The sequence below is a fragment of the Dendropsophus ebraccatus genome, chromosome 4 (assembly GCF_027789765.1).
Source record: "Dendropsophus ebraccatus isolate aDenEbr1 chromosome 4, aDenEbr1.pat, whole genome shotgun sequence".
Lineage (NCBI taxonomy): Eukaryota > Metazoa > Chordata > Amphibia > Anura > Hylidae > Dendropsophus > Dendropsophus ebraccatus.
In genome coordinates, this window is record NC_091457.1 from 55907840 (window position 1) to 55926615 (window position 18776).

General features: G+C 42.4%; 1 protein-coding gene and 1 pseudogene across 13 annotated transcripts in view; one reads left to right on the plus strand and one right to left on the minus strand.

The window, feature by feature from the left end:
* PACSIN3 (protein kinase C and casein kinase substrate in neurons 3) overlaps positions 1 to 18776 on the plus strand; it is a 68731-nt gene that overhangs the window by 44069 nt on the left and 5886 nt on the right. For 9 of the 13 annotated variants that reach the window (XM_069965855.1, XM_069965857.1, XM_069965854.1 and 6 more), the window contains 8 exons: positions 454 to 525; positions 5340 to 5431; positions 7045 to 7201; positions 9382 to 9617; positions 16248 to 16403; positions 16807 to 16982; positions 17484 to 17604; positions 18590 to 18729. In XM_069965855.1, the coding sequence (XP_069821956.1) occupies positions 5387 to 5431; positions 7045 to 7201; positions 9382 to 9617; positions 16248 to 16403; positions 16807 to 16982; positions 17484 to 17604; positions 18590 to 18729 (1031 nt within the window). In that variant the 5' untranslated portion in view covers positions 454 to 525; positions 5340 to 5386. Of the gene's footprint in view, positions 1 to 453; positions 526 to 564; positions 650 to 3938; positions 3962 to 5339; positions 5432 to 7044; positions 7202 to 9381; positions 9618 to 16247; positions 16404 to 16806; positions 16983 to 17483; positions 17605 to 18589; positions 18730 to 18776 lie in introns of those variants that run through there. The other 4 variants (XM_069965856.1, XM_069965862.1, XM_069965864.1 and 1 more) reach the window with 3 other exon arrangements.
* LOC138790183 (U2 spliceosomal RNA) lies at positions 17193 to 17302 on the minus strand (annotated as a pseudogene).

The following is an 18776-nucleotide window of genomic DNA, read 5'->3' on the forward strand; positions in this document are numbered from 1 at the left end:
TCATCACCCTTAGTAAATAAAAGGTCACCCTTGTCAGGACTGATACTCTCTTTTGCAGGTTTTTGGACATGTCAGAATGTAATGATATTCTGCTGTAATTCCTATCCTTTAAAGGTTTTTGTGAATAGTTTGTCTTATGATTGATCTTAGATGTCTCTTCATAAGGTGTGACGTTCTGGGAAGGGTCTTTGCAATTTAATATGCCAGTTGCATGGTGTCCTCTAGGTCCTGTGCCCTGGCCCACTCCCTTTTTCATGAGTCACTAACTGGTGTCACTTCTTGGGAAGTGGAGGGGGGGGGGGAATATGTAACATCACTCACTGGGAACGAGTGGCATGGGCGTCAAATTGGACAGTGCTATATTGGGGTCTCCATATTTAGTAGAACGTCATGTGAAAAGAGTCTGTGTGCTTAGTGTGCAGCTGCCTCTGACTGTTCATCTTCTCTCTGCAGATTTGGAAGAGCACAGGTCTGAGCAGGTCTGCTATCCCCTCCCTTTACTGGAGCTTGTCTTCTTGCTGGAAGGTATGTGATAGGAATACTGTATTATGTATGTGGGGAGCCGGGCTCTCTGCAGGGCGACCAGTGCGCTCTGAATTGGGGGGCTGATTTGAGTCCTATGCATTTAGAATCAGATGCCGCTTCTCTGGTAAGACTGCAACTTGAAGCTATATATGGGGGTATCATATATCTTGTATCATGAATACTGAGCAGCTGTGTATTTTTCACATCTGAAATTCAGGCGTTTTTGTATGTGACATTTACACGTATTACTATAGAGCGGCATACCCTGTCTGAATATTATTTATTATGCTAGAACCATGGAATAGATGGTAAATCTGGTAAGATTTGTATTTTGATCTGCATCACTGGGGATTCTATGTGATTACTTTATGAGGTTTGTTGTAGATGTATCGGATGCTAGGGTTTGCTTCTTAATGCTTTGTCATGTAGCATGGCAGAGAATAAATATGGGTAAGGGGATAACTGTATGGTAACTATAGAGGATTGCCTGATGTAATTTATAGAATTCATCTAGAAATTAAGAATGGCTATTTTGCTGTAACTAAGTAAATTCTCCAAGACAGCACTCATTTCGTTGTAAAAAAAATAAACCAGCCTTATTTCCATCATGCAACGTTTTGGTAACGGTCAAGTAGGTTGTTACCGCAACATTGCATGGTGGAATAAAGGCTGTTTTTTTTTTTTTTGTTTTGTTTTTGCTCACAAAGAATTGAGTGCTATCGTGGAGAATTTACTAGATTGACGTGCGGACCTGGGAACAGGCCTGGTGAGGTGTGCACTTACATAATCTGGTTAGACCGTGCCATTACAAAGGGTGAACAGTTGCTATTTTGTTGTAATGACTTGCGCACATATTATTAGGATGTCTATAGTATTTTATAACATTTGGACGGGAACTATTTCCCTTAAGTTGTGTTAAATTGTTTCTGAGATGGGTTGAAATCTTGGTTACATCCATGTGGGGCGCACTAAGATTTCCGCACAAGTTGCAGAATTTGCTAATAGGGCTTCAAGACAAGTTGGGTAACAACCCCAATGAGAGCTGGGATGTTCACCAGCACTGCAAAGTATGGTGACAACAGGAAAATGTCCCTGCAGGTCACAGTTGTTTTCTTCTCTTGAGCCAACTATCTTTTATGGGAGAGGAGAATGTTTCTTTAAGTATTACAGATCTTCACTAGAGACGTGCTACGACTATATTCTAGATTTTTTTTTTTATATCAATATAGGTCATTTACATATTCTATTTTATAACATTATTGTAAATTATTAGTGAGTGAGAGCAACTATATTTTTTGCATATTTCCCCTCAAGATCAAAAGAAATGTGTGTTTGCCAAAAAGTTTGATAAAAATGTAGTTCTATATTTAAGTTATAGGGGCATGTTAATGTTATGCCCCTTGGTAGTCCCCCATCCAAATGCCCTATGTTGATTATCTTTATGAACCAAGCATAATACTGACCTTTCTGGATTTCACCCTACATGCTGGTCTTCATCCCTGTGAGGCCAGTAGACCCTCTGTATAGAGAGAGGGGAAGGGGGGGGGGTGCCTCTCATTGCTGGCAACAGGTGTTGATATTTTAGGCCTGTGTTCAATGTTTATTTTGGGAGTGAGGACAGTTTCCGTTCTTGGATTGTCTGAGCTTTTAATAACAAGGCGTGTTGGGATAGGGGCTGCCGAATCCTTAAATTAGTGAATATAAGAGCTGGGAGCGGTCTCTGTGATCTGACACTTGGATCTGTTGCTGAGGGTTTCTCCTCAGGAGGGTGTGATCTGACACTTGGAGTGGTCGCTGGGGTGTTCTCCTTAGGGTGCATCATACAACCATGAGCTATCATTAATTCGAAATCACGCCTGGGCCAAAGATGATAGATCAAGTTGTGACTAACCTGATACTCTACATAATGCACAAGATGCCATAGGGGTGCAGCACAGATCCAGTCCCATAAACAAAAAAATGTATTTTGTTTATATATAGGAAATGGATCTGTAGACATAACATTGGGCCCTTCTGTAAGAAATCGACAAAAATATGTATGAATTATATCATGTTGAGCATGCTGTTCTAGCTACAGACATGTTCAGGTGGGCAAATTAATGTATCTGTTGATAGGAAAAGATTCTGTAGAACTTGGAATATGTCCGCTTAAATCGCTGTTGGTTCTGGGCTTAGGAGTCCATTCAGTCTTGCATTAGATTCCTTAGCTGAGGTTCAGTTCATCTTAAAATACAGATTCTGAGCCTTTTCTTATAAAACAATAAATCAGTCGTCAGATGAGCGAATCGGGTTCGGGTTCGAGTCGATCCTAACCTGAACGTTCGGTATTTGATTAGCTGGGGCTGCTGAACTTGGATAAAGCTCTAAGGTTGTCTGGAAAAGATGGATACAGCCAATGACTATATCCATAATTTCCACATAGCTTTAGGGCTTTATCCAAGTTCAGCAACCCCCGCTAATCAAATGCCGAAAGTTCGGGTTCGGATGGACTCGAGCATGCTCTAGGTTCGCTCATCTCTAGTCTTCACTATGACCTGCTGATTGTAGGTGGAGAGCATAGTCATTGTGATGGGTTCCCCTTAATATTGTAGAAGTCTGTTACTAAAAACTGCTTCTGAAAGACCTATATAATATCCATGGTACCCTTTTAAGGACAGTGTGAGTGTAGGGAGATATCGATGATATGATTGCCATTGTGCCACCACAAAAATCCTTATCTGCAGCATGTTCTGTAAATGCTGTCTGCAGTGACATTGATTGTAGGCATGGCTCACACAGGACCAGTCACTACGCAGTAATGCCACTCCTTACCCAGGCAAGGGTAATCCTTTCCCACATCACTTACTAGGATCATCGGGATAGAAATGTCCATCTTATCTTTAAAATAACGAAAAATAATTATTCTTGTAAAAACCCTATTCAAATATGTGTTGAACTGCAGTCCCCCTCTAGTCAACTATATATTGCCACAACTGTCATACTTAAAGTGGTATTCTGAGTTAAATTAACTTCATCCCTTATCCACTGAGGGGATAAGGGTCAGATTGTAATGCCCCCCCCCCCCCCAATCTGTAGAAAGGAACCTAGACATCGTTGTCTAGCATGGAGTGGTAACATGCCCATGAGTGTCCCTGCACCATACATTGTCTAAGAAATTAAGTACAGCGCTCTGCTCTCTTCGGCAGCATCATACACATTCAAAGTAATAATTTGCCCCATTTAAAATAAGATTCACCGCCCTGTTTTGGAGATTTGTGGGGGATTCCCCAGAATGAGCTGCATCTTGCCATGCCCGTGTAGAGCATGTGACATGGCATAATGTCTGTAACACTGTAAATTCAGCAGATTTTGACACATGATTTCAGTCATTCATTTTTCCTTTTTTCCTCTATCTGGATCTGACTGCCATGAAGACTTCTAGCCAGAACGTCTCTAGGTAATTTTCTGTGCAGATGTCTATGGCTCCTTGCTTAGCTTTCCCAGTGACATCCCTATCTATTCCCCGACTTCTACTTAAACCTCTTACCCTACCACGCCTTTAATAGTACCATCCTGCTGCTAGTTCTGTGCCTGCTTCTGCTCTTGACATTGTACTCCCACACAGTTGAGGTGCCTCCATACACTAAGGGTACTATTACACGGAACGATAATCGGCTGAATCTGGACGATTATTGCGCCATGTAATAAATACAATGATCAGCCGATGACAACGATCATCGGCTGATCATTGATATAGGTTTGAACCTATAATTTTTGGGCGCCGACCATGCACCGCTACGTGTTATCGGTGCACAGCCGGCGACTGACTATATACATTACCTACCCAGGCTGCAGGGCCCCTCTTGTATACCCCCCACCCAATCCCGCTCCCATGATGAGCAAAGTTATGACCTGCATAGTTCATGGATAGGTGCACATAGGCATGATGACGTCACTGTGAGGATTGAGTAAGCAGACCTTAGGTGCGACCTATGAGAGTGTATGGCAGGCAGGTAATTGGTGGCTATTTGTTTTGGATTATAGTATTTTAACTACATCTGCATCCTGAGGACATGGAAGTAGTTGAAAGAAGTGTGAGGGATGTTTTTCCTTTGTAATCACCATTACTTATTTATAGTGATTAAAAACCACCATGTTATTGAGCCATAAGCTGTTGCCTCCCTGCCAGCTATACCTCTGCCCTCAGATAGTATGGTGGGGAGAAAGTTTGAAATCCCTGATAGTTGGCCGGTCCCACTGAAATCAGCCAGTTCAGATGAGTTTTCACTAATGTTTATGGGGTCCTTTTGTTCATCTGTTACAGTAAAAATTTCTCGCTGCCTTCAGTGCTATACATGTGGTACAGAAACGGATGGAATATTGAAGGATTTTGCCACTGGCTATAGAAAAAAAATGCTATGAATGTTTGAGCTTAAATTACCTAAATAGGTTCTTTGGTCCTCATAGCCTTGAATGTGTTCAGTGTTTAACTATACATGTTCCCCAAGATCCCCATGGGGTGCAAAGTCCGTTAAGCTCTTGAGTAGAATTTGCTGTGGCGGACAGACCTGCAACAATTACAGAAGTAGTTTCCTCATGTCATGGAAGCTGCAGCTTTTGGCATCTTTACTGAGGTAGAATCTTTGGATCTTTTGGAGTAGAATAATGTACAATGTATTGTATGGATATTATTCATACAATTCCAAGAGAAATAAGAGGCTTGTCTCCATTTCAGTACCCTCCTCTGTTAGCCAATGTTTAATTTTCTAATACTCTTAATGCTGTGTTGAGATGGGTCGGGAACCACATTGATTCTGATGTTTGTCCCCATATAGTGTCTGTCTAATCTGCAAAAATTCTGTGCTGCAAGAAATCCGCGGTCATGACTGACGAAGGAGGGGGCCCTTCCGGGGGCAGCTTCTTTGAGGTAAGAATCCCATGGGCTACCAAAGAACCCTGTATCATCTTTTCTGCAGAACAAAAATAGGCTTATATGTAGCATGAAAAGACATTACCCTCCTACCTTGGTCTCCCCTGCAGCTCCCACTGTGACATTTTCCAATCCTTGTCTTGTTGTTCTTCCTTATTCAGAGATGGACTAGTCTTGGCAGCGAGACCAATCACTGCAGTGGTGTCCTACATCAGTCAGTGATTGGCCGAGCAGCCAAGTCTGTTTTAGAAACCGGGAGACAAGTGGCAAGTGGGGGGAGCTGTGAAGGACCCAGGTAGGTGGGTATGGTTATACTGCTGCCAGCAACTTTTTTTGAATGGATAACTCTGGATTTAACCTGTGTGAATAAGAATGTTCCCATTCACTAATGGCAAACAGATCTAGTAAATGGTGAGGTATCAAGATTCCTCACGTGATTAGGTCTTATTTACATAAAACTGGGCAATGCCTTTTTAGCTTTCAAACTAAAAGAAAACTGCATAAAAAACTGAATGCTTATTGTGTCCAAGACCAGACATGGATCAAGCCAAAAATACAAGGCCTTCATTTTTATATTTCCAGTTGTCTTTCAATCCACTTCTGGCCTTGTCTCAGAAAGACTGCCTGTGATTTTGGCCATTGACTTGAATGAAATATGAGCTATATAGTACCAAAGCAAAGAGTGGATTCAAAACAGGAAATATAAATAAAGGCAAAAAATGCACATGTGATACCAGCCTTAAGTAGTTACAGGTGATGAGGAAAAAGTTCTGCCTTCACCTTTTGAGGGAATAACCCCCTGCCCCCAAATCTCTGACAAACCTTGTGCACTCTCCGTTAATGTCTATGTAATATCTCTCCAGCCCACCATGATAGAGGGCACTGTATGTGCCTCTTCCCTGCAAACCAGAACATGCTAACCCCTCCAGTCCACACTCTTTTAACTTGCCTGTTATGGCAGACCCTGTCAATTTGCCATAGATGTACACAGAGGTGACATTCTCTGCAGTGCTGATGCTGCCTCAAACATAAAGCTTGGATCTTAAAGTGACTGTACCACCAGGCCCAGGTTGAAGCACTGGAGGCGACCCACCCCCAGTGGAAAGAAACCCCAGCCCCTCCATGACGTGACTCCATTAGAATCAATGGAACCCTATCATAGAGGGGCGGGGGTTTCCTCCCACTAAGGGTGGGTCGGCCCACCTCCAGTGCATCGGCCTGAGCCTGGTGGTACAGTCACTTTAAAAATTACAAAGATTTCTTGCTGTGGACTGCACATGCTCTTTTTTTTATACACTGATGGGTGCAAACCTTGTGGCCCCTGGCATTCATCTTTTATGGGTTCACCAGGTAACCAAAACTGGTGTAGTTGAGCCTGAAACCTGAAGATTCTAGTTACATATTTAAAAAATTTAGCAATTTGCTATGCTAAAAGTACTGTAAACTGTGACAGTATATTAGCAGACAGTATGCACATGAGACAGTAGACGTTCCAGGGCTTCATAGTGTAAACTCTGCATAAGAATAAAGATGAAATTTATTGGTTATATATCCAAGTGTTTTATAATACATAAATGATTTTACATGTTCCCCCTCTGTCTTCATTCTAGGCTGGAAACTACCGCCGCACCGTGAAGCGGATTGAGGATGGGAACCGACTTTGTAATGACTTGGTCACCTGTTTTAAAGAGAGGGCTAAAATTGAGAAGAGCTATGCCCAGCAACTGACAGACTGGAGTCGCAAATGGAAGAGTAGTTTGGAGAAGGGTGAGGCCCTGTTAATATATATATATATACTGTGTGTGTGTGTGTGTGTGTGTGTGTGTGTATGTATGTGTATATATATTTTGTTGCTGCAGAAATAATTTTCCATGGATTGCGTCTAGTAAAGCAGAGGATTTGCTCTACTGAATAATAACGGAGCTTGTGTCTTGTGTGGATCTCTGGCAGCCTCCAATTTCTGCTAGCGGTCACATTTTTAGTCATAGAAATATGTATACTGAAAGCATTTGGTAATCTCTGTACCATCTAGTCCAATTAGAGGAGACTTTGTGGGAGTAGCCTACTTTCCCGTTGTGAATTCTAGATTATTGGAAGTCATAGCATTGCCTTATGACAAATCCTAGTAATCACATAAAACATTGTTGTGGAGAATACTCACTATAAGATGACCAAGCCCATCCAAGCTAATTTAGAATTGGTAAACATTTCCCATAATTGTAGCTGTGGAAGCACATTCCCTTTTTAAATTTAATTGAGTGACTTCTGAGTATTTTTGGACATCTCCATGAATGTTGTCAGGGCTGATTTTTGGCCAGTTTGGTGATCCCTCTGTGTTTTGTAATACGAGAAGCACTCAGAGGGTGAGCTAAGGGAATCCAACTATTCATACTAATTTACATTGTTTCCATTCTGATAGCTTGTGAAGTTTGCAATTTCTTTTCTTTCCTGGATGAACGCCTTGAACAACACACTAGTGTCTTTTAATATGTTGAATACATGTGCTGTAATTACAAGGCATTGCTTGTAATGTCAAAGGTTAATTTTAGTGACTGTGCCCATTATAAACAAAAGTATTATGTAAAATCTGTTTTCTAAATGCCAGGAAAGGCTTTAGCAGGCCGTTGATATCAATTACTCCTGGAATAGCTCTTTAATGACTTAAGAAAAATCTAAAGGTATCAGCCAAGAAGGAATATTGCCCATGGTAATAAAGGTAGAATGTCTAGCGGACCACAGTGCAAGCACAACACCCTCTGTCACGCTAGTATTCAGGTTCTACAACCGACCCGGACCCACAGGGCTAAAAATATTGCTTCAATGCATATTAATTGCCTGTAATTACCAAAGACATAGTCAACAAGGAAACACAATGTTCTTGTTTAAACAAACAATGAAGGAAGTTACGTTCTGTGGTTAATAAAGGTAACCAACCGCCATGTTATTACATCCAACAAATCACATGGGCTTTAAAAGCAAACAGTCTCTTTGTACAGATTGCACAAATCAGCTTTACAATGTTCACTGATCTATAGGGGAATGTATTTAGTGCAATTGTCTTATTCTATAGCTATTACTAGAATTGCACCCTATGCAAGCAGTGATCAGGATTGGGGGTAAGAAGCTAACATTGCAGTAAATCCCTCTTAAGACACAAAAGGACCTGTACTTTATGAAAATCTGGTCTTAAGTGCTCCACTATTGAACAGAAAATAGTCTAGAAAATGCCATTCCTGAATGCAATATAGTATGTATGAATAAATCCAGTAAGTGGGGAATCTAGTTTCTCAGGTTCTGTGGTATGTAACACTGTACGAGTGGTTCCTTACAGTTGTTGAAAGTGACAGGATTTTTTTTCTCCTTCCCTGATAAAGCCCAGAGGATCTGAAAGTCAAGCCGCCTCTAATAAAGGAAAAAATGTGCACAATTTACAAACTTCTAATATCAGGCCTGGACAGAGCTTGGCCACGTCTAGGAGCCAGTAACAACACGTTGTATGGACAGGTCCACGCAACTCAAGATTGATGCACATTGAAAAAGGATATAAAAGATAGTGTATGAACCTGGACTAAAACATCATAACAATTTTACTAAAATGTCATGTTCATATTTGGCAGCAAACAATCTCCCTAAGGGCATCTTAAGATACAGCAACTTTTGTCAGAAATCCACAGCAGGTCTATGACCATGTGCATTTTGCTGCATATCTTATGCCTTGGATTGTGTGCATTAGCGTTATACAATAAATTTTATGCAAAACCACTTTCCAGAAACAAACCCTTCTAGATTGGGGCATTTTATGCCCGTTCACTGCTATACTAATAGAAGCTTATGTAATGTCCAAGCAGCTATTTTAGCATAACATGTATAGGCTGTGAAAGTTATACATGGCATCATTATTACTAGTTCTGCACAATGCAATTCAGCAGTTATTTCATTGATGGCAGGTCCGCAATATGGTACCCTGGAGAAGGCTTGGCAGGCTTTTCTCACCGCTGCAGATGCCCTCAGTGAGATTCACACTGAGCTGCGGAATCAGCTGTGGGATGAAGATAGCGGGAAGGTGCGGGACTGGCAAAAGGAAGCCTATCACAAGCAGATGATCGGAGGCTTTCGAGAGACAAAGGAGGCAGAAGAGGGATTCAGTAAGGCTCAGAAACCCTGGTTGAAGAAGCTTAAAGATGTAAGTGTTATACAGCTTTGATGAGGAGCTGTGGAGAATGTGGGTGGTTGTTGTGTTCCCCCCCCACACCCTACAATTTGACTTCTGACTGTTTTACACCTATGCCTAATATGGGTCTACTTATGTATGCAGTTTTGGAATTGAGAACATGGCGATTATCTGGAGGGTCACTGTCCTGTTACTGATCCTTTTTTGTGAATCTGCAGAAAGTAAAGTTCATTGAAAAAATAGGGGGGGGGGGAACCCCGTAACGTCTGCAAACTATGGTCACTCCCATTGACTTCTGTTGGTGAATCCATGCTGGAATTTTTTTTTTACGGCATGGATCACGGCCAAATCACAGATTTGTAAAAAAAAAAAAGTGTGACTGGGCCCTATAGCAATCAATGGGGCTGCATTTTGTCCATAACCCATTTTACAAATACTGACAAAGACTGCGGACTTTTGAATGTGGTTCTTCCTGCAAGCAGTGTGTTTGGGGACAGCTTCTGAAAGTCTAAACGTTTTGCCATCATTTATTTATTGATTTATTTATTGATTTATTTTAATTGTCCTGTTTGCTTTACTGTATGTTGCCATAAGCGTAGCTGTAGAGTATATTTTCCCAAGAAAAACATCTAACCCGAGATCCGTTTAGAAATCACAAACCTTCAACTTGGCTTTATTCATCTTTGTCTATTAAAACCCTTTAAGGACCGTACTAACTTTCGTTTTTGCGTTTTCGTTTTTTACTCCATGTGCTTAAAAGGCCATAGCACTTGCATTTTACACTTACAGACCCACATGAGCCCTTATTTGTAAAATGGGAAAAGGGGGTGATTCAGACTTTTATTAGTGGAGGGGATTTTTTATTAATAAAAACACTTTTTTTAACTTTCCCTTACAGTAATATGAAGCCCCCTGGGGGACTTCTATATACACAGAACTGATCTCCCATTGAGATCAATCCTGTGTATATAATAGAGCAATGATCCATCAGATCGGTGCTCTATTATAATGGTCTGCTGCAGACCACCTGAATAGATTGCCGAGCCGGGATCAGCGTCATTCTGACCCTGAGCCCCGACCGGCTCATTAGAACGGATCTCCCCTCCGCGATCGCATCGCGGGGGGGAGATCCCCCACTGGACACCAGGGAGAGGGGGCACAGCTGCTATTCAAATGCAGCTGTCAGCTTTGACAGCGGCATTTGAATAGTTTATTAGCCGGCTGCGGCGATCGGCGTCATTCCGACGCTGAGCCCCGGCCGGCTCATTAGAACGGATCTCCCCTCCGCGATCGCATCGCGGGGGGGAGATCCCCCACTGGACACCAGGGAGAGGGGGCACAGCTGCTATTCAAATGCAGCTGTCAGCTTTGACATAATTTGGCATAATTTGCCCATAGCAGCCAATCACAGGTCAGGTTTCATGTTACCAGAGGTCAAGAGATGAGACAAGATGGGATTGGTTGCTATTGTTGCTGTGGATTGCTATTGCATTATTGTCTAGACCTTAGATATTACTTTTTCTTTGACATGTCATGACACATACGCTTCGGCCGGGATTCCATCCAGCCGCACGAAAAACTGACATGTCAGTTTTCTGTGGCAGCTATTCATTGAATAGCGGCCGCACAGACATGTCCGTTTACACGATAGAGCCGTGAATTGGGATACGGGCACACACTCATGCAACCGCATCCAAAATCAACAGAAATGAAGATCATCTGACCGTTACTGTAGTACTGGCTGGGATGATGTTTAGTAACACCAGCAGTTCTGTGACCCGGCGGGGTTACAGAACGGATGGTTTTATATGTAGTGAGAACTCTGCCTTAGGGTATATTCACACGAACGGAGATTCTCGCTGGTCTCGGCAGGTCCTGGCAGTTCCCATACACTACATACTTGCTGCGGTCTAAACGACCGCAGAGAGTATGTAATTCTGCCGCCCTTAACCCCTTCTGCTCCCGCCCGGCTCCCCGCTGTAAGCATACATTACCTGTCCTCGCTGCACGGGTCCGGCGTCCTGCTCTCCCGTCCGGCCAATTAGTGTGTTGCCCAGCCGCAGCCACTGATTGGCCGGACGGGAGAGCAGGACTCCGGACCCGTGCAGCAAGGACAGGTAAAGTATGCTTACAGCGGGGGAGCCGGCCGGGAGCAGAAGGGGTTAAGGGCAGCAGAATTACATACTCGCTGCGGTCGTTTAGACCGCAGCAAGTATGTAGTGTATGGGAACTGCCAGGACCTGCCGGGCTCGCAGCGAGAACCTCGCTGCGAGCCCGTTCGTGTGAATATACCCTTAAACTGTAAGTCCTTTGTGCAGTGTTGTGTTGCTTGTATAGACTTTCCCAAAATGTTTATGGAAGTTTACTCATAGGCGGAATACAATTCTTTGTGATGGGGTGAGCTTCTGCCTTTTTAGGTAAATATTTAGTTAGCAAGTGATATTATAAGGAAGGCTGAAAGTATTTTACTGGCATATAAAATGGGGCTTAACAGCAACAGAATCATTATACATTACTACAAGCCATGGAGAAAAAGATGCTGAGAATGCGGGACCCACCAGGAATAATTGTACTTTATTTAATCCAAACAATATAGCTATATGGCTATCTCTGTAGCTTGTGATAATGGATTATGAACTTTGTTCCATATCTTATGCTGAGCAACACTGCAGGCAGTTGCAACCACTGATCATCTACTCCCACCGTGAGCCACATCCAAAAAATAACATTAAGGCTGGGTTCACACAGTATATTTCAGGCAGTATTTGGTCCTCATGTCAGGTCCTAATAGCAACCAAAACCAGGAGTGGATTAAAAACACAGAGAGGCTATGTTCACACAATGTTGAAATTGAGTGGATGGCCACCATATAACAGTAAATAACTGCCATTATTTCAATACAACAGCAGTTGTTTTAAGATAACGGCAAATATTTGCAATTAAATGGCAGCCATACACTCAATTTCAACATTATGTGGACAGAGCCTTTCTGTGCTTTCAATCCACTCCTGGTTTTGGTTGCTATTAGGACCACAATACTGACTGAAATATACTGTGTGTGAACCCAGCCTAAGTCTGTTCACTAGTAAACAGCAGAGGGTGTTATCTGTTACTCTGCCTGGATTGATAATAGAGCCAATATATTCTTTCTGCTTATAAGATTTTTCTTAATAATTATACACATACATACATACATACATACATACATACAAACTGTGTTACTTTTACCCAAGTGGTTTGGGGCACACCATAAAGGAAGCCCGTCTTTGTGAAAATGCCATCAAGTTATTCAGTAGAAACAGATATATAAATTTGTGTGGGAAAATTCAACAGCATCTGCCCTTCCTGAACATACAGCAGTAGCTGTCGGTCACAAATTAGGACCGCCTATTGGACTAAATCCAGTTGTAAATAATATACAAGGTATAACTTGAGGGGCCACTGTATAGTATTGTGGGAAAAGATTTAGTATAATGTTAGGTTACATAGTTAATAAGGTTGAAAAAGACAAGAGTCTGTAAAGGTCAAATTATAACCCTACTGTGTTGTTCCAGAGGAAGGCAAAAACCCACATGAGGCAAATTCCTTCCAGGCTCACTATGGCAGAAAAAAATCCCTGGATCAATGTCCTATCACAAGTAATCTAACGCCCATAACGTGTAATATTATATTTATCAAGAAAAGCTTCCAGGCCTCCTTTGAACTTATTTAGTGAATCAGCCATGACAACATCATGTGGCAGAGAGCTCCATTGTCTCACTGCTCTTACAGCAAGGCATCCCAGTCTGTGCTGGTGTTGAAACCTTCTTTTTTGTATACATAGAGGATGCCCCCTTGTCATGGTTACAGGCCTAGGTGTAAAAAGATCACTAGAAAGATCTCTGTCCAGTCATATGTTTGTAAATTGTGATCAGATCCGCCCCTAAAGGCCCTATTACATGGCCCAACTCTGAGGAGCAAACAAGCGCTGTCGGCGCTCGTTTGCTCCTTGTTCCCCACTCGCTGCTGCCGCTATCCCATGCGGCAGCAGGTGAGTCCGGGGAGGGCCGGGGGGAGTTGCCTGGGTGATCGCTGATCGTCTGGGCAGCCCATAGGATATAGCGGCGGTCTGCCGCTGCTCCTATCCCACGGAGCGGCGGCTGCAGATCGCTGCTATAGAAGTCGTTTGTCTTTCAAAATGTTGAAAGACAAACAACTTCAATGATCAGCTGAAATGAATGATGTTGGCTGATCGTTGCCTCCTATTCCACGGGATGATTATCGGCCGATATCGGCCAAATACGGCTGATAATCGCTCCGTGGAAGAGGGCCTTAAGACATAAATTCCCTCCCCCCAAACTGAGTTATCCCAATTTGTCGTGGTACTGTAACCTACCTATTCCCTTAAAGGGGTATTCCCCCCCAAATTATTTTTACATTAATGCGTTGCTCACCCGTAGCTTTCCATCTTTCCAAAATAAAGTTATTATGGATTCTGCACAGTTTTTCTTCTATCTAGGTGCCCCCACCCCCACCGAATGCATAGAATCATCACATCTCAGTCCAACCCGACACGCTCCCTGCTCCTGGCCCGCACCCTCCGAGACTGCATCACATGTCCTCCATCTCTTCAATGGGCCGGGCTAGTGCTTCTAACCCAGTGCATTGAAGAGAGGGAGGACAGTGTGACAGTGACAGCTCCTGGTGGCTGCCCGCGGCACGCCCCCGGCCCGCATCTCACCTCCCGGTACGTTCATCCCTCCTGCCCCGCATCTTACATTCCGGTGGCTACCTGTGGAACTACTGCTCCCAGCAATCCGACAAGTGTCTTCCACTCTGCAATATCTGTTGCATTATCCCCTGTAATTTAGGACAGAGTGGAAGACACTTATTCCACTTGTTCCACAGACTGTCATCACACTAACATGACGTCCCCCCACATCTCGCCGTGGCATGGTGGCCAACCACCGAACCGCCCCCCCAAACACACAGTTAGTTCATCTGGTCACACCATTTTCGCCCCCACCTGACACCATTCACCCTCTCCCCCCCCCCCCCCCCCCCCTCCGACACCATTCACCCTCTCCCCCCCCCCCCCCCCCCGGCCCACATCTCACCTTGGTGGCCCACCTGCAGCATGACCCCCCCCCCCCAGCTCACCCTGAGGCCCTCCACCCTCTGCTCCATCACCTTTACCATCTCAGCTCTGCTACTTCACCATCTTCAGGCATAAGCATTGCATGATGGGAAATGTAGTTTCCTATCTTGGATGTAGAATGGCTTTTAGAAAAACGTGTAACTCAGGAACGGCAGCAGCTAGAAAGATGGGAGACAGCTCAAAATACTTAGGGAGCATTAGATTTTTTTTTAGCTCCTGGGGGGAATACCCCTTTAATGACCTTGGTCATGAGCCTCTGCAGCCACTCCAGTTCAGCCATGTCCTCCTTACAATACAGTGGTGCCTTGGATTACGAGCATAATTTGTTCCGGGGCCGTGCTTGTAATCCAAATCCACTCTTAAGCCAAAGCAAAAAAATTTCCGTTAGAAATCATAGAAATGCAGACAATTGGTTCCACACCCCAAAAATAATAATTTATTAAATAACCTGTAGGACAGATGAAACAAACATTCAGAAACAGCTGAATAGGTTATTATAAGTTACTGTACAGTAATGGAGAGGATTGGAAACAAAAGGGCTGACCAACTGCAGGGAGCATGAAGGAATGAGCAGGACATATGTGGGCACATACATGCAGCGTGCTCTGTCCGGGGAGAGAGAGGTTACAGCTATGGAGAGATCACCTTCACAGTCCTGTCCTCTGATGTGAGCCCCAGTCTAAAGTGGATCTGTTATGATTTGGAAGACCACGTTATGCAGGTAATGCTCCTCCCCCACTCGCGCTCCCACCCAGTACAGGGAGCTCCTAAACCAAAGCAATGCTCCTAAACCAAGTCACAATTTTGAAAAACTGTGAGCTCTTAAACCAAGTTACCCTCAAACCAAGGTACCACTGTATTTGCAACAAACAATGGTCTTTCTTGGACCACAGTCTAGTAGCACCTCTTACTGTACTGTGTGGTACTACTTGCCCTGTACTGATGTTTTCCTGTGCCAAATGAGCTGATCCTCTGGACACCAGATAAGGGTGGCTCCATTTTATATTTTCTGCCACACCAGTGTGAACTGTACAGGACCTTCATGAAGATCCTGTCTTCTACATAGAAGATAGTAGTATAAGGAGTAAGCATAGTATAAGGGCTCACTTTATCTTTATTTTGGGGGTTTCAGAACCAGTTACTAGTTATTGGTTTAAGATAGTGTTTTAATTTACAATGGTCTGAATGGAACCAATTATTTTATACGGTTGTAGTACTGGTCCAATGTATATTAATCGGCTTGCTCCGCCATTGTATTGAACTGTAATTTCCGCACAGAGATGAGGTTTCTAGATCATGCGTAGCATAGGAGCAGCTCTACATCAGTCTAAATAAAGACTTGATCTGCAGGGATATTTTGTGTCCTGAGTGCTGACTATTATAGTTACTTTGAAAATATATTCCGGGTGTGATCATGCACTCTAGCATACATTGCAGACATTAATTTTTAAATTTGTAGAAGGATTCATTGTTATCTGGCATCCTGCACTTTCATCTCTTTCCAGGTGGAAACGGTGAAAAAACGCTATCATGCAGCTCGAAAGGATGAACGGTCAGCCCAAGTACGAGAGGATCATGGAAAGGCTGATGCCTCTGTGTCACAAGAACAGCTCCGTAAACTACAGGACCGTGTGGAGAAATGCAGCCAGGAAGCAGAGAAGGTCAGCTGATTTAGAAGATCTTTTTTCTTAAAGGATTTATGTTTTCATAGGTAGGGACTATACAAGGAATGCAGCTGGACCTGCTGTCATCACCAGAGTTGGCCGCCTTGGACAGTTTTCCTGCAATTTGCTTACCTAGTGCCCTATTATATTATAACATGACCTATTGTCCAAAGAGTATATTCCCCTGTCTCCAAACTGATGAGCATAATTCATGCTTTTTGCATCCATATAATACAAGCACATGCATATCTATGGGTCCTTTGACCCAAACTGCATGCATCATTGATTCATGTACATACAGAATTCATATACATCTGTAACTGGTGTATCTAATGTAGATCCTCTGGTGTATCCAATACCTCTAAGAATGTAATTCTAAATTATTCTAATTGTTTTGTAGGAAAAGGGTGCATATGAAAAGGCTCTTGAAGAGCTGAACCGATACAACCCTCGATACATGGAGGACATGGAACAGCAATTCGAGAGTTGCCAGGAGGCAGAGCAGAAGAGACTACGCTTCTTTAAAGAAATGTTGCTGGATTATCATAAGCACCTTGATCTCTCCAGCAAAGATAGGTATGAGCGGACAGTTTAAGAAGTCCTAAAACAGTACATTCTCTTCTTAATACACATGCAAGTCTGTGTTACATCGTTATTCATGTACATTTAGCGTGTACCCTAGGGATGAGTAAATTTACAATAGGAACAAAGCGAAGCACTTGATCATCCAGCAGCTTGTCAGGCTGCTGGCTTTAAAGTCCTTGCCGCTCCTCCCCAGGTGCCAGGAAAAGTTGGATCCAGTCCTGAGAAACTGGGAGAAGTTGTTGACAGTATTAGATATAAAACTGATAAACCAGATAGTACACTTGATCTTAGCCAAAAGGCCGACAAGCAATTCACAGTTTCCGTTTGGCGTCATAAATGCCAGAAAAAGCTCCCACCATAAGTTTAACAGTTGGAAGTTTACTTACCACCCTATTTGTGTGTAATTTTAATACATGTGTGTGTGTGTGTGTAATATATACATAATGTGTGTGGATATAATTTTTTTGGCTTTCCCTTTCCCCCTTCTTATAGCTTCCATAGTTTGTACAGAGACTTGTATCAAGGTATCCAGGCAGCCGATGATCAACAAGATCTGAAATGGTGGAGGAATACCCATGGGCCAGGGATGGCCATGAATTGGCCTCAGTTTGAGGTAACACTTAAGTGAATTAAAGGAACCACTGATATGCTTACTTTCTAAGCTTCCATGGTTTTTGTTTTGTTTATGTGTATGGTGTGCAGATTTTTTTCCCCAGAAAAAGCAGTAAATTAAGACCCAAGTAGCCAATGTGCATGTGCGATTGGCACCAAATTATTTATGATTATGATTATAATGATTATTTATTTCTTCTATTATTATTATTATTATTATTTATTTCTTCTACTATTATAATAATAATAATAATAATAATAATAATAATAATAATAATAATAATAATAGTAGTAGAAGAAAATAATATTTATTTCTTTTATTATTATTATTATTATTATTATTATTATTATTATTATTATTATTAATAATAATAATTTCTTCTACTACTATTATTAATTTATTTATTTTTAACTTTCTGTTGTATATGGACATTTACCAGCTACTAAAAGCAAAATCAATCAAACAGGCAGAGTTCACGTTAGGTTAGACTGATATTACATGTTTAGGGTTCTGTTTTGGTTTTGGTTAGTCTCTCCCTATGAAAAGTGTTCCTTCCTTCTCTCAAATATAGGGGTTTTTTATCGTCCTAGAGTAAACATCCTCCATTTCCTTCTGTGCTTAAACTGGTGCTGAACTCTTTCTTGAAAGGAATCTGTATGACTGGAAAGAAGTGCTGGAATTTGTACATTTTAAAGAATTAGTCCACTTCCTGTGTTTTTAAAAATAAAAAGTCAGATTGGAAGGTAGAAAACAATATTGCTCAGGCTAAAGGTTTTTCTGTTCTCTGAGTTAGGATGCATGTGGAACTAGTGGTTTTGATCTACGTTGTTTGTGTAGGGTGGAGATAATAGTGTGTGGTAAATGTGGGTGGATATGATGGATAGTATATTATGTATAGGTAATGACCCAAACTTGAATCTTATTGAATCATTGTTACCAAAACCATGAGCTAGTTATGCAATTTTACCTTTGTCCCAACATATAGGAGTGGTCTCCAGAGACTCAGAGGCCCATCAGCAAGAAGGAGCGCAGTAGTAAAAATGTAGAGGAGGTCACCCTTACTGGTATTGTGCCAGCCAAGGATGGTGTTTCAGTAGGGACCCCCACCCAACAGCTGAACCGAGGGTGAGTCAGACTTTCCTTTATGACTTATTGTCCACGTCAACCTATGT